The sequence below is a fragment of the Mobula birostris genome, chromosome 11 (genome assembly GCF_030028105.1).
Source record: "Mobula birostris isolate sMobBir1 chromosome 11, sMobBir1.hap1, whole genome shotgun sequence".
Lineage (NCBI taxonomy): Eukaryota > Metazoa > Chordata > Chondrichthyes > Myliobatiformes > Myliobatidae > Mobula > Mobula birostris.
Window position 1 is genome coordinate 62,503,853 of NC_092380.1, and position 16,018 is coordinate 62,519,870.

At 39.8% G+C, this 16,018-nt stretch overlaps 1 protein-coding gene across 1 annotated transcript; it reads left to right on the forward strand.

The window, feature by feature from the left end:
* The first annotated feature begins 1,248 nt into the window (after positions 1-1,248).
* Positions 1,249-15,876, forward strand: LOC140205124 (L-lactate dehydrogenase A chain). Its single transcript, XM_072272339.1, has 8 exons — positions 1,249-1,342; positions 6,931-7,064; positions 7,566-7,683; positions 8,548-8,721; positions 12,877-13,050; positions 13,915-14,032; positions 15,159-15,282; positions 15,487-15,876. The coding sequence occupies exons 1-8, from the start codon at positions 1,273-1,275 to the stop codon at positions 15,649-15,651; spliced, it is 1,077 nt and encodes a 358-aa protein (XP_072128440.1). The 5' UTR covers positions 1,249-1,272; the 3' UTR covers positions 15,652-15,876.
* The last annotated feature ends 142 nt before the right edge of the window (positions 15,877-16,018 follow it).

Below are 16,018 nucleotides of genomic sequence, written 5' to 3' on the forward strand. Positions count from 1 at the left end.
AACAGGTTAAAAGACGATCATGGGCTGAAGGGCCTGTAACATGCTGTCTTAAACAGTGAGAGGTTTTGGGCATCGTGTCTAAGAAAAAGAAGTGCTGGTGAAGAAGTGGGTCTGGAGGAGGTTATGAGAATTATCTCAGCGATGAAAGGGTTAACATATGAGGAGCTTTTGCTGGCTGTTGAATTGTACTCGAAACCTCATTGATACCTGCCAAATTTATTCACTGGTCTGGATAGAATGAACGTAAGGAAGGTGCTTACAGTAATGGTAGAGTCATGGACCGGAGGGCACGTTTATACCGGAAGATAGAAGGATGTCCCTTCAGAGAAGAGCAGAAATTTCTTAAGCTAGAGGGTGGTAAATCTGTGGAATTCTCTGCCACAGGCGTGTGTGGAGAGCCAAGTCATTCGCTATACAGTATTTAAAACGGAGGTTGATAGGTTCTTGATTAGTAAGGGCGCCAAAGGCTACAGAGAAAAGGCAGGTGGGGAAAAAATAAAACAGTCACGATGGAATGGCCGAGCAGACTCAATGGGCAGTCTTGGTGGTACTTTAACCTCCTTCAGCACATCTTCTCTTGGAACGTGCGCCCTATTTTTAATCTCTTCAATGCGACTCTATGCTTGATAATACTTTTAAAATGTGGCAAGGAAAATTTTGTAGACTTAAGTGCTCTATGCAAAGCAACTCGTTAAGAGGAAATGGCTCTGTTAAAAGCTTTATACGTTCCAAATAAATACATGTAATTCATTTTAAAGTGCATCATCAAAAGTATCCGGAAATTAAAACAGTTCATAAGGCACTTCACAAAGTCCGCTACAAATTGGTTAAGTTTGAATTGGAAATTCTACTTGGCACGTAATAAGTTGCATTGGGATGAAAATGTTAGTCTATGGATGTTCACGTAAATTGTATTGTGATATTTGTTTAATAGGATACCTGTGCCAAACCTTTCATTCATAATTGAGGATTCTGTGTCGAGCAGTTCATTAAAATTAGACATACCCACTAAGGGTGCATTATTGGATATTTCTACGTAGAATTGCCCTGAATGTTTAGTAATGTGCATTACACATAATACACGATGTATTCAGTTTCCTGAGCAGTTATTCACCCCCAAGTTATACATCTCCCCAAACCACCTCCTCACAGAGACTTATTTCTACTGTACGTGACTTCAGACACGACCACTTGCCCGGGTCCCTTCAATCCCATTCTAGCGTAATCGCGCATCTTCGTTGCGTGATATGTAGAATATGTACGTGATGCATTATGACTCTCAGTTTAAATAGAGCGTCATCGAAGCGTGCAGTTCACTGCAGCATTTGCTCAGAGGAAGAAGGTAAGGTGTGGCGTGGCAGGGATGGATGGATGGATGGCTAACTTATCAAACTATATAGCTTCAGCATGTCCAAACGTATTGCATGAATTTTGTGGTAGCGATTACGAAATATTACATGTTATAAATTGCAATTCATTTTTGTTAAGTAGTATTTGTATGTGATTATTTTGCATCGCCGGTTTAAAAATACTGCCGATCCTTTTATAGATTAGTACAATAATATAGAGTAAGTATAGTTTCACATTTGTTGTGTTTAATATGGTTTTATTAAAATGGTGGATTCCTGTTTATGATACTTGGTTCCTGATGTGATACTTGGTTCCTGATGTGATGGCGTAAGGCTTGTCTTACTGTGTATATAAACACCAACGGATACGAGTGACCTGTCTGAAGGATCCTCGGTATGCGAATTTACAATAAATTAACCCGCAACAAGACCATAAATCGCCCTAATCTGGATTTCCAGATCGGCTCCGATATGGGGCTCAATTCAGGTTGAATCTTGGCGTAAATGATTTGTTCTTTGATCCAGCAACGTCGATGCACTGCATACGATGCCCTCTGGTTGCAGTAAAGTAATTCGGCCATTGCCCTCAGTCGTTTTCTAGAGTGGTTTGCATGCTCAGTACGCGTGGTTGACTATAGTCCACTTGTTATGGTGGAGTTGGATATAGAGAGTATGCGAAGTGACTGGTGATCATTTTGAGGGCTTAGAAGTTGAAATAAGTAAATACAATTTTCACTTAAATAGAATCGAGGCTTCTTGTCCACTTTGGCTATGGGAATAAACTTAAATGCTCGTAGCCCCGCTGGGGCGAATGCGACGCGCCTAATGGCACGTCTTATTCTGAATAGTTCCTGTAAAATGATTTCGAAAATGCCTGTGACAAATTCATTTGCAAAATGCTGCCTCTAGAGGGAAACGAGTTGGGAGTGCGTGGCTCTTACAGCTCCGTCGTCGTGTGTAAGGCGTTGGTTGTTCCTCATTGTTTCTTCGCAGTGCCTCGGTTTTCTCCCTGAGTGGGTGGTCATTGTAAATTGTCCTGTGATTCGGCTGGTGTTAAACGGGTGGGTTGCGGGCCTGTCCAGCTCGTAGGGCCAAACGGCCTGTGTCCCTAAGTAAGACTAAAAGGAGCACGTGACAATGCATCCGGTTTCAAAGCCGGGATGCAGATGTAGAGATTCTCAGATTTTGGAGGTGTGATTGACTAAGGTATAGTGGAGTAATTAAATTCAGAGTTTAAGAGAACAAAATTTTTTGGAAAGTCGAATCTTAACTCTGGGGCAGAAGACAGGAGTTGATCAGGGTTAGTGGGAACGGCAGGTGAATTGAATTGACTTTTATTTCTTCACATATGTGAGGAGTAAAAATCACTACGTTACATCTCTGAATGTGCAATGTACAAATTAGAGTAATTTGTAATAGTATGTGCAGTAAAATGTACAACAGAACAGTCAATATAGCTTAGAAATACAAATGTGTCAACATGAATTAATCAGTCCGTTGGCCTGGTGGAAGAAGCTATTCCGGAGCCTGTTGGTCCTGGCTTTAATGCATACATATCCCATATGGTTCCCCTGAGTGAAAATGATGAAAATTATACCCCTGAAGCTGGTATAGTTCAGTAAGTACTGTTAATGGGTCAGAGGAATAATGTCTCCTCCATTGTCACGATGAGGCCACACGGGTTGGAGGAGCAACACCTTGTATTCCATTTGGGTAGCCTCCAACCTGATGGCATGAACTTCAATATCTCAAATCTCAAACCCCCAACCCCCCCTTCACCATTTCCCATTCCCTTTTCCCTCTCTCACTCTTATCTCCTTGCCTGCCCATCGCCTCCCTCTGATGCTTCCCCCCCTTTTTTTTCTTCCATGGCCTCTGTCTCTTTCACCAATCAACTTCCCAATTTGTTATTTCATCCCTTGCCCTTCAGGTTTCACTGATCACCTTGTGTTTCTCTCCCATTTCCCCCCCCCCCGCCCCACTCTTTCAAATCTACTCAGCTTTTTTTTCTCCAGTCCTGAAGGGTTTCTGCTCGAAACGTCGACTGCACTTTTTCCGTAGGTGCTGCCTAGCCTGCTGAGTTCCTCCAGCATACTGTGTGTGTTGCTTGGATTTCCAGCATTTCTATATTTTCTCTTGTTTGTAATGCAAGTTCAGATAGGGGAAGCAGTGTTCTGAGTGACTTCTATTTTCAGAAAGGTGGATATGAGGCCAGCCAAGAGCACCTTAGTAGGATAGTCAAATCTATAAATAACAAAATGCATAAAATACTTAAGGAGGCAATGAGGTGAGGCAGACCTCAGCTGAGATTATAGGTGTAGAAAAATATTTTTATTTTATTTATTTAGAGATCGTGTGGAATAGGCCCTTCCTGCCCAGCAACCCATCTATTTAACACAAGCCTAATCACAAAACAATTTCCAATGATTGATAAACTTACTAACTGGTTTATCATTAGACTGGGAGGAAACTGCAGTTTGTTGATGCTATGAATTATGCTTGGAGGTTAATCATGATCTAAAGTTCACCAAACCTTGTACATCAAAACACATTTGAACTGTCTGCTGTACTTGTTCTGACTTAAAATGGCAATAGGTATACAAGGTAACTAACTAGCAAATTTAAAGTTTGCTTTTCAGAATTTTTTGCTGATATTTAATAAACTGTCAGTTGACAGAAACAAACCTAATCATACATTCTTTCCTCTATACAGTTCTGGCACAATTTTAATATCGTGCATTTCAAATCTTTACTTTAGATATGCTAGCACACTATAGATTTTGAACAAAAGATTGTGTGCTATTGTCAGCTTTCAAAATGGATTCTGTTAGTGCATCATTCTCTTTGTGGGGAAAAGTATTACAGTTTTCATGGGCGTTGACAAGTTTGTTGGACAAACGATTAAAAACTTGATAATATCCTCCTCAGTAAATGTTCTATGCTACTTCCTCTCTCAGAATATTTACTAAGGAGAATATTGCCAAATCATCAACCTCTTACTTGCACTTAATCATTTGGCCAACAATAGCGAGTGCAAGTTGGCTATTGCATAATTTTTCAGTTCTTGAAGTATAATGTTTATTTATAAGATAGTTCAATTCTATTAGGTTTATCTCCCTCTACTCAACCAGTTCTTTGCAGGAGCAGAATTGATACATTAGAAGTTCTGTATAAAGCAGATGTAGATGTTCTTTACTTTAGCCACTGTGTAGCTTTGAATTACTGGGAGTGGTTGAAATAGGTAAGTTATTGAAAGGAGTACTTTTTTTATATTAAAAAAAACTACAGGATTATCATTGTACTTATTTATTCCTTAACTATTATTTTAAGTTCCTCAAAGTGCCATGGAATCTTTATGTAGTAAGGAGTTGCACCCTGCATAACTATCTCCTAAAATTTTATTCTTTTAGTCACTGGACTAATAGTAATCGGCACCAGTGAAGGGTTGCCTTTTGTGTAGTTGCTAGGAATCAATTATGATTTGTTTCCACTCTGATTTTTGCGGATTGGGGTGGCTGATGAGGCCAGTGAGGGTATGACAGGCTTCTACAGATTGGGCAGCAGGTGGCTTGTGGGGCAAGCAGGCTTGGGAAGTGGTGTGTTCTTTTGCCACAGTTTTTAGTATCATAAGGTCTTTCTCCATTTTGAGCAGAATTAAGCCATTCAGCCCATTAAGTCTGCTCCACCATTCCATCATGGCTGACTTCTGGTAAGATGGTGACACACAGGGACATTTAAGAGACTCTTGGGTATGTGAATGAAAGAGTGCAATGTAGGAGGGAAGGGTTAGTTTGATCTTTGAGTAGTTAAAAGGTCAGCACAATGTCATGAACCAGAGGGCCTGTATTGGTTTGTGATCTTCGGGGGTCTGATAGAGGTAGTGTTTTTTTAAAAATGGTGGTGGGTGAATGGAACTTGTGGCAGGGACGGTGGTGGAGGCAGATACATTAGGGACACTTAACAGACTCATAGGCAGTTGTTTGAAGAGCTGAAGAAGATTGGGCTTTGTAAGATTGGCTGTAGGAGGAAAGGGAGGTTGAAAGATGAGGTGCAAAGTTTTGTAGACTTGGAAAATGTGATATTTTAACACCCTGGTAATAACAGATGGAAGGAGGGAAGATCATGGCAATTTTTATTTGCCATCCACATTGGAGTAGATGAACTTACTAATGTTTGAATAAATAAGTGGGAACTCAAATGCATAAATCAGCGTAGTACCAAAAAGATGTGTAGTATTTTGTTGGTTTATAACTTAGGATAGAATTCTCCCACCCAGCTATTCTGATATTACTATAAATGTGGACACTACTCAGAATCCAATGTATAGTCATTGATATGTTATGAAATAACAGAATCTTTTCCCCCTTGAATACAGGTTGCTGTTAGTGACATGGAAAAAGATTTAGGTCAATTGTATAATCAGATTAGTGGTGTTTGAAATGTAATACTGACAGATGGATCTTTGGGGGCAGGGGGCAAATGTAGCAAACTGAGTACCAGGAATTAATATAATGCAAAAGGCATTTAAAAAAATGAGTCAGTAAAAATTAATAGTAATATGAGACTATGGAGAAACAGCTGCAAAGAAAAATTATCAAATTTTGGAGAGCGATGCTTGTACAACACGTCTATAATACACCCAGTCAATTTATTTTTTTGTAAACAAAGCATGCTTATTGAAGTGTGATCAGAGGACAGCAATGCCAGTCTCTGGTCTATTTTGAAATTTGACTTGTCTAAATTAATTACATATTATGTCAAAATTTAATGTGCTTATTTCCTCTAATACAAAATAGTTTAAAATTTTCTATCTACTTCCCAGATGGTCCAATCTAGGTAGTTCCTAAAGTGGTTGTGTCTAAACTACTTTCCATTTCTAAGCTTGGCCAATTTCTGGAATATGTTGCAATAGATGATGTTTATTTTATCAATTGAGGAACTTGGATGGTATCCACCCTCAACTTCCTTTCCCGATGTATTGGTCCTCAGTGCCTTATTCTATACGATCTAAGGTTGCAAAGCTCAAAGCAATCCGAATTGCATGCAATGCTTTCAGTTGTTTTGTTTGTGCCTGCCTGCTCTCATTAAATTAAATTTGCTCCTATTTGATGTTGCCAGTCATAAGCCTTTACTGCTGGCTTAATTCCATTTGATTTCTTATTTTGAGAGATTCCATGCATCTTGCTTCCAAAATTTATCTAATACATAGTGTTTTCTGTCTGTTATAAATGTACTGCAAACAGCAGGGATTCTGAAACTGGTGTCAATTATTACTCCTTGTCAGAAGCAACCAGACTTTGACAGAGCTTATCTCTTTTTCATGTGAATTCCTCCAATGGGAACTTGCATCATAAGAAGTGAGCACTTGCACAAGTTAAATTTAACTTTGCAGCCTGGCAAGGGAATTGGGCTACATATGATTGAATTCAGCTAGTATGTTGCTTTATGCAGCAAGGTAATCACAGACCACATAATCTTTGGAAGATATGTCCTTAAAATTTGAACTCCTGGGTGGTATCATGATTAGATTCTGGGAAAGTGATTAAAAAGACCATCGATGCCTATTGTTTCTTTTCGGCAGCAAAAATGGCAAGCCTGAAGGAAAAGCTAATTGGCCACTTGGCAACCTCCGGGGAGAAGCACTCCAACAACAAGGTTACCATTGTTGGTGTGGGCGCAGTAGGAATGGCATGTGCCATCAGTGTCTTAATGAAGGTAAGACAACATTCAAGTGACAAAGCTGTAGTTCCCACCAGGACTAGACTTGGGGAGTTACTATTATTCAACACTTTTAGAAGCTGAAAATGTTAGTATGCCCTAGTTTGCATGTATGACACTTGAATAGCAAACCAATACCATTTTTCCATTTCTACCCCCTACTCAACATGACCATTAACTCTCGAATGACAGCTATCATCTTACCTTTGTACATTTGGCCTGCATGGAAAAGTTTACTTGGCTGTTGTTGAACTGCAGGTAATGTGGTTCCAAGAGCAATCAGGAATAGGGATTTTGTATAAATTTTCTCTCTCCCCCCCCCCCCCCCCCTTTTTCCAGGGCTAGTGATACATTTTCTCATACTTGGCTATCTGGGCTACAAGGGAGTAACTTTGAAAAGAGTGGAAATCAAATTGAAACACTATTGGACTCTATGGTATTAGGCCTTTAGTCTTGCTAGGTTGACTCTTACTGTGGTTGCATGGTTCCATGTTTCAGGATCTGGTAGATGAGTTGGCTCTGGTGGATGTAATGGAGGATAAATTGAAGGGAGAGATGATGGACTTGCAACATGGGAGCCTTTTCCTGCACACTTCCAAAATAGTGTCCGGCAAAGGTGAGTGTGATGTTACAGGTAGGGAAATGGGAGGAGTTGGGGTTTTGAGCATATAAGGCTGGGGACTAGGTGAGGTGGAAGTGGGATGGTGGATTGACATTAACTTAGGTGCCTTCTCAGCATCTCCCTGATTAATTCTTGAGCTAGTAGTTTAAATGATTAAGAAGTTATTCTGGGTTAAATATTATACATTGCTGGCAAGGAATGCTTTTATAGAACAGTACAGCACAGCACAGAATAGGTTCTTGTGCCTATGACATTGTGCTAAATGATCCTGCCTTTTTCCTGAACAGAATTCCCCTGGAACTTGCCGTCCTGAGCACCAGTCCTCACCAGTTAGTCACGTGATCTGTCTTTTAAACAATATTGTCTGTGGAAGTGTGTGGACTTTTTTTTTATCAGGACCAATACCTCTAAGATAGGGGACAAGTATCTCAGATGATTTCTGGTTTAGAAGATTGAGAAAAGGATTAAATGAAGGAACACTGTAGGAGGCTCATGAACAGTATTATCACAAGCAGAGGATTGTTAGGCCAAATAGTGTACAAAGGTTACAAAGAATGTTACTGATTTTAAACCATAAATGTGGTGAACTAGGTAGATCAAATTTACAGATCTCGAATAAGAAACAACAACTGCAGGTCGGGAACTAGAACTGCAGTTCTATGCAAGGGATTGTTCAGCCTTCTCTTGAATGTTGAGATTTTAGTGTATGGGCCTATAGGTTGGGCTAGAATGTCGATTCTTGTACAGTGTGTGCTAGTGGAGAAAGTAATGTGGTACAGTTCTTTCAGATCAGATATCAGTTCTATGGAGTAAGAATTGAGATGTGCGATGGGGCTAACAATTTTCTTCCTATGATAGATTATTCTGTTAGTGCCGGCTCCAAGTTGGTTGTGGTCACAGCTGGTGCTCGGCAGCAGGAGGGAGAGAGCCGCCTGAACCTGGTTCAACGCAACGTAAATATCTTCAAACATATTATTCCGGATATTGTCAAGTACAGTCCAAACTGTGTCTTGCTTATTGTGTCCAACCCAGGTGAGTAGTATCCACTTTGCAATGGGGCGGGTTCTGGGGCTTGGATATATTATGGGTTTAGAACTACAGATATGAAATTTTGTGGTCAAACTCTTAAAAGATACTGTCTTCAGCATGGAAGCATTATTACAGAAAGGGTAGTTGTTTTCACATGTTTACTGGGAGCAGAAAATTTGTATTTATTTTGCTATTGACAGTCTTCTGAAGTAGCTCAAAGAATTAAGAAGTCTAGTTCCATTAGATTTTAATTAAGTAGTAATTTCTTAAATATGCCGGCTGGTGGCACAGTGACATCAGCACCGGACTCTGGAGCGAAAGTTCTGGAGTTCAAATCCATTTGGGCCGCTGCCGGGCACGCCTTCCATCTGTGCCAGGTTGAGTTTGGAGCTCGCAACTCAGCCTCATTTTTTAAAAAAAAAGAGACAATACTGCACTGTGAGAGGGACATGAGGGGCCACCTACAGAATCTTTCCTCCAAGACGACTACTTGAAAAAGTGGTCGCCAAGGCTCTGGCAGAGTATGGCACACAAAAAAAAAATACTTAAAGGTACTACTGCAATGGATCCCATCCTCCTTTCCTCACTGGTCCAAGTTCACTCTATCTACTCTACTGTTCTAGCTCCATGGAGCCTTTCATCGAAAATTTGTAAATCTGACTTGCCTAGTTACTCATAAGTCTTGTAATAAAATACTGGCATCCCTTGACTCCTATATCTCTTTTCCTTCATGGCAACGTTTGTCATTGTTGAAAAGTCTCTACAGATTATGTATTGATTTCTTTCAATCCGCTTCTGGTATTGCATTGTGTAGATGCAGTCCTTTGTTTCAGTTACTCAAAAAATCACTCGCAATGTCACTTCCAAGTTCCATCCTTGGAGTGGCCTCTATTCCAAACCATAAAGTCTCTCCTCTCCCAATCCTGGTTGACATGTTTTTCAAGCCATATCCATTGTCCCAAATATCACTGCAAATGTGTAACTAGCAGTTTGTTATCTGATATAAAATTGTAAAGAAAAACCCTATAAGTTCAAGGTTAGTATTTTGTAAAGCAAAGTTTTCCCACTCGGCTCCATCAAGCACATGATTGTCTGGTAGAGCTGAGGAGAGCCCCAGCTTTACCCTCCTTTGGAACAGAATAAAGATATTGCAAGGGTAAAAAGAACCTCCTTGTTGGTATATACAAGCCTTTAAACAGTAACCAGGATGTGGGGTACAAATTGCAATGGGAAATAGAAAAGGCATGTAAAAAGGACATTATTATGATGGTCATAGGGGATTTCAATGTGCAAGTAGATTGGGAAAGCAAGATTCCTCCTGGATCCCAAGGGGGGAAAAGTTGTGGAATGTCTATGAGATAGCTTGTTGGACCAGCTTGTGGTTGAGCCCGCTAGGGAAAAGGCCATTCTGGATTGGGTGTTGTGTCATGAACCAGGTTTGTTAGGAAACCTAAGGTAAAGAAACTATTAGGAGAAAGTGGTCTTAATACAGTTAACGCTGCAATTTGAGAGAGAAGCTAAAATTGGATGAATCATTATTACAGTTGACTAAAGGGAACTACAAAGACACGAGAGAGGAGTTGGCCATAGTAGATTGGAAGGGGGCACTAGCAAGAATGATCATAGAGTTGCAATGGCTGGAATTTCCGTAAGTAATTCAGAAGGCACAGGATCGGTTAATCTCAAAGAAGCAGCAGCATTTTAAAGGAAGGATGGGCCAACCAGGCTGAAAAGGGAAGTCAAAGCATAAAAGCAAAAGAACGGTGGGGGGGTGGGGGGGATGGAATTTTGCAATATAGCAAACATTAGTGGGAAGCATTTAAAAACAGACAAATGTGAACATCTGACCACTGGAAAATGATGCTGGAGAGGAAATAATGGGAAACAAAGAAAATGAATGAGTATTTTCAGTCTGTCTTCACTGTGGAAGCAGTAGCAGTTATACAAAAATCCAAGATCGTCAGGGAGCAAAACTGAATATGACCGCTACTAAGAAGGTACTTGGGAAGCTGGAAGTCTGAAGGTACATAAATCTCCTGAACCAGATGGACTGCACCTCAGTGTTCTGAAGGAGGTACCTTAAGAGATTGTGGAAGTGTTAGTAGCCATCTTTCAAGAATCACTAGATTCTGGAATGGTTCCGGAGGACAAGAAAATTGCAAACATCATTCTACTCTTTAAGAAGGAAGGGAGGTAAAAGACGGGACATTATCATTAACTTAACTGGAGTAGTTGACAAGATGTTAGAATTGATTATTAAGGATAAGGTTTCAGGGCACCTGGAGGCACAAGAGTAAATAGGCCGAAGTCAGCATGGTCACCTTGAGGAAATCTTGACTTCCAAATATATTGGAATTCTTTGAGGAAATAACAGGCAGAAAAGACAAATGAGCTAGTCGATGATTTTACTTGGATTTCAGAAGGCCTTTGACAAGGTGCCACACAGGCTTCTGATTGGATGCTGGAAACTTGTGTTCCACAGGGTCAGTATTGGGTCCACTACTTTTTACATTTTATGTTAATGATTTGGGCGATGGAATTGTTAGCTTTGTGTCCAAGTTTATGGATGATACGAAGTTAGGTAGAGGGGTAGGTAGTGTTGAGGAAGCAGTGAGTCTGCAGTAGGATTTGGACAGATTAAGAGAATGAGCAAAGAGGTGACAGATGGAATAGTGTAGGGAGTTGTATGGTCATGCAGTCTGGTAGAATGAATAAAGGCACTGACTGTTTTGCAAATGGAGTGAATTTTGAAATTGGAGGTACAAAGGGACTTAGTGCTAGTGCAAGATTCCCTAAAGGTCAACTTGCAGGATGTCAGTAGTAAGGAAGGCATTCATTACAAAAGGACTAGAATAAAAAAAGCATGTAATGCTGTGGCTTTGTATGTTAATCCCAAGCAGTATCTTAGGACCATTTGATGGCCCTGAGCCTGTACTTGCTGAAGTTTAGAAGAGTGAAAGCAGATCTCATTAAACTTACTGAATTTTGAAAGGCTTGGATAGAGTTGACATGGAGAGAATGTTTCTAATAGTGGGAGATTCCAGGACCAAAGGGCACAGCCTCATAATAGAAGGATATCCCTTTAGAAAAGAGATGAGGAATTTTAGCCAGAGGGTGGTGAATATGAAATTCAAAGCCACAGATGGATATACTTGATGCAGAAGTTGATATGTTCTTGATTAGTAGTGGCATCAAAAGTTACAAGTAGAAGTCAGTGGAGTTGAGAGGGAAAATAAAAAAAAAGCCATGATCAATTGGATGAATGGCCAAATTCTGCTCCCATGCCTTTCTGTTCATTGAGACAAATTTAAATTTAAGCTTCAAACACCAATTCAAAAATTACCTAAAATCCCAGATGGTTTCCTTTCCAGATATATTTTAGTGTTCTTATCTGTAATGACCCATACTGTGCACCACGCTCAGTCCTACTTAATGCATAGTTTCCCTATTTGCTCTTGTTTTCATTTAATTTTGTTGGCAGAGCTTTTAGCCTACAGTGGGTGGTGTGGCTCAGAGCCAGTGAGAAGCCAGGCTTGTAACATGTAAAAAGCTGTTCAGTCTACATGTTTGGAGCTTTCTTGCAGATCTAGACTGGCTGAGAGAATGGAATGCAGGCAACTGCAAATGAAATGACGCAAATGTGAAAATGGACGGGTTGGGGTTTGGTGGCACAGGGAGAAAGGGTAATTACGCTGAAAAGATGACTAATAGGACCTACTGAGAAAGCTGTAGGAATTTTGTCTGGGAACTATCTTGTGCTCAGAACAAAGCATCATTACCATGGAAATAAATCTGCTACAGAGACAACCTTGTCTTGGAGTTCACCATTTTGGCATGTATTCAAACAAAAAATGTGAGATATCCACAGCATCAGGCTAAATATGCATTCTCAAATCCTATTGAGTCATAGTGCACCGACAGTTATAAGTACTGGAATTAAAACGTAAAGGAAATAACCCTCTTAAACAACAACTATAGTTGACTGAATAAACTGGTTTTAATGTGCCCTGTTTGTGTACTACCACAGTTCTGTGATAGTTTATACTTAATTACTGAAATGGAGCAAATTCCTTTTGTCCTTGAAGAGAAGGAGAAGGAATGAACAGATCAGTTGTGTTGGGAGTTAATCTGCATATGTTTTTTCTTTTTTCCCATCAGTTGACATCCTGACCTATGTGGCGTGGAAGCTGAGTGGTTTTCCTATGCACCGTGTTATTGGAAGTGGCTGCAACTTGGACTCTGCACGCTTCAGATACCTAATGGGGGAGAGACTAGGAATCCACAGCTCCAGCTGTCATGGCTGGGTGATTGGCGAGCACGGAGACTCCAGTGGTATGTCTGAAAGAGCTGTGCTGAGGTTATAGTTGAAATTGAAGTAGGTCAAATGTCATGTTGGACTGGTTAGGCAGAGCTGTCAAATATCTTTAACAGCTGTTTACAATAATGGTGTGAGACTTGGAAATGGTATGCATAAAGTTATTAGATAAAGTAGAAAGAGAAGACCTGGGGCAGATGAGCTGCAATCATTAAATGAGGAAGGCTTGAGAAGCCAAGTGCCTACTCCTATGTTCTTGATATTTGTGGTATTGAACTGGATGGCACAGAGCTAGTGAATAGTTGCCTCCTTCCCATCGGAGAGTCCTTGGGTTCAGCATAATCCAGTGTGTTACAGGTAGATTATGGATCTTGTGGGGAATAGAAAGCCTTAGGGGTGTGGGATGGACTAACAGTTTAAAAATGCAATACCAATTTCAGAATGGAGTCAGAAATTCACTTTCAATTTATTTGTATGATGAATCACAGTAGTTTCAAATGTTCAGTGATTTTTAAATATAATTAAAACAAATCAATGATGATTTGACTGGTTGAGGAATGTGGTTTGTAGTGAGTAGTTCTTGCTGTATTCTACATATTTGAAGAAATCAAGTCTGTGTCATCCATGTTGTAATTAAGCATCATGAATGCAAGTTCTTCCCTCCACCACTAGCAATCAAAATTTCTTAGCACAAATGGAAAAATATAATTTCCCAGGAAGTGACAGAATTATAATTTGCCTGTAAACAGTAACTTATCTCATAGTCAGAACTATCTTAAAAAGACTGGATAGTATTTTAAGTTGTACGACATCTGTGACAAATGCTGGGTCATTTTTAGGTGCTGCTTTTGATGTATTTTTCTTGGATTTTTTTACATTAGTGCCTGTGTGGAGTGGCATGAATGTTGCGGGTGTGAGCCTGAAGGAACTTCACCCTGAGATAGGAACTGACAAGGACAAGGAAAACTGGAAGAAGGTCCACAAGGATGTGGTTGACAGGTGATAACTGCAGTGACCAAACACAGTTCTATTGTTTTGTCATAACTTGTATTATTAGGACACATTAGTTTCATCTTGTCTATTATGGCCCTTTGAACAGAATTTGGAGAAAATTAAGTTTATCTTTTATTCTGCTTTTCAAAATGTCACCAAACTTCCACAGAGGATTAATATTAGTTTGCAAATTCTATTAACATTAGACACCAAACCATGGCAATTAACAACAAAATTGGAAATTCAGTGATTTAGATGTTTGGATATAATGAAAGATTACTGAATGGTATTGAAATGAAGAATACAAGTTATCAGTGGAGCAAACTTCCAGAGTCTTGTCCGGATCAAACAAATTTAAATAACAAACAGAAGAAAAACAAAAATGAAGAAATCTGCAGATGCTGGAATTTCAAGCCACACACACAAAAAAATGCTGGTGAACGCAGCAGGCCAGGCAGCATCTCTAGGAAGAGGTACAGTCGACATTTTGGGCCGGGACCCTGCGTCAGGACTAACTGAAAGAAGAGATAGTAAGAGATTTGAAAGTGGGAGGGGGCAACCCTCGCAACCCTAACCCCTCCCACTTTCAAATCTCTTACTATTTCTTCTTTCAGTTAGTCCTGACGCAGGGTCCCGGCCCGAAACGTCGACTGTACCTCTTCCTAGAGATGCTGCCTGGCCTGCTGCGTTCACCAGCATTTTTTGTGTGTGTTAGAAGGAAAAACAAGATTCCTATGTATTCTGAAAATAGAAGCTACATGGAGTAATGGATAGATCAGCATGTTTTCAAAAATGTTTATGCTGGTAGATTTTTCTATTCCTCCTTTGCACAACTTAATTATTTTCAGTCATTGTACCCACTCCAGTATAATTTCATTTCATAATTTGGCGTGACTTTGTCCACCATAAATTTAAGTGACTCACATGAATGTTTATGGGAGGAGTCAAGCCATTAAAATTCAGTGTATGCTTGTAGTAATCCATGAAACATGACTGCTGTACTGCAGACAAATATAGCAACAGAAAATGAAGGTTACTGGTAAAATCTATTGTAAAGTCATAACTATCTCATTATGGGAGTAAATGTAATGCCTTACCAAAGTGACTGACCCGTAGTTTGCTTATTCCACAGTGCTTATGAGGTGATAAAATTGAAAGGATACACATCCTGGGCTATTGGAATGTCTGTGGCAGATCTGGCAGAAACTATAATGAAAAACCTGCGTAGGGTTCATCCAATATCTACAATGGTTAAGGTAAGAGGAACAATGCTAAGTGCTTGAGCATGGTAAACAAATGGAGTGAAAGGAAGAAGCAGAACTGGTATATAAAATGGAAGCATAACTTTTCATTTTTTTTCCTGCATAATCATCCCAGTGAGGACAGGAGATAATTAATGATGGGAGGGCAGAGTTGAAAAATAGTTGTGGCACACACTGACTATCCTGTTCTTCCTCCAGAATTTCTATGGTATCACCAATGAAGTTTTCCTGAGTCTTCCTAGTGTTTTGGATAATAATGGAATTTCTAACATTGTCAAGATGACACTGAAGCCCGATGAAGAAGGGAAGCTGCAGCACAGTGCTACCACCTTGTGGGACATTCAGAAGGAGCTGAAGTTCTGAACCTCCACTCTGTCTTCCTAGGAATCTAGTTATGTGTACGCCCCTGTTCTATGAGAGGGATTGCTTTGAGTAAATTGTGACTTATTTTTCTATCTCTGGTCAGAAGACTATTGTCATGTTTGATCATGTTGTCCTACTTATCCCAGTCCCTCACTATTGTCAGTTAAGTATTTATGTAGAGTAGGCAGCTTGGTATGATATGAATAAAATAGTCACTTTAAACCATCCAAGTTCATTTTCTTATTCACTATTAACTCTACAGTTTAAGTTGGTTTAATGAGTAATCCTCTGGTCATCAACACTATCTTAAATACTTTTGTCAGCACTAAAAGGATTTTACTTCTGAAAAGAGGACCAAACCCTTTTT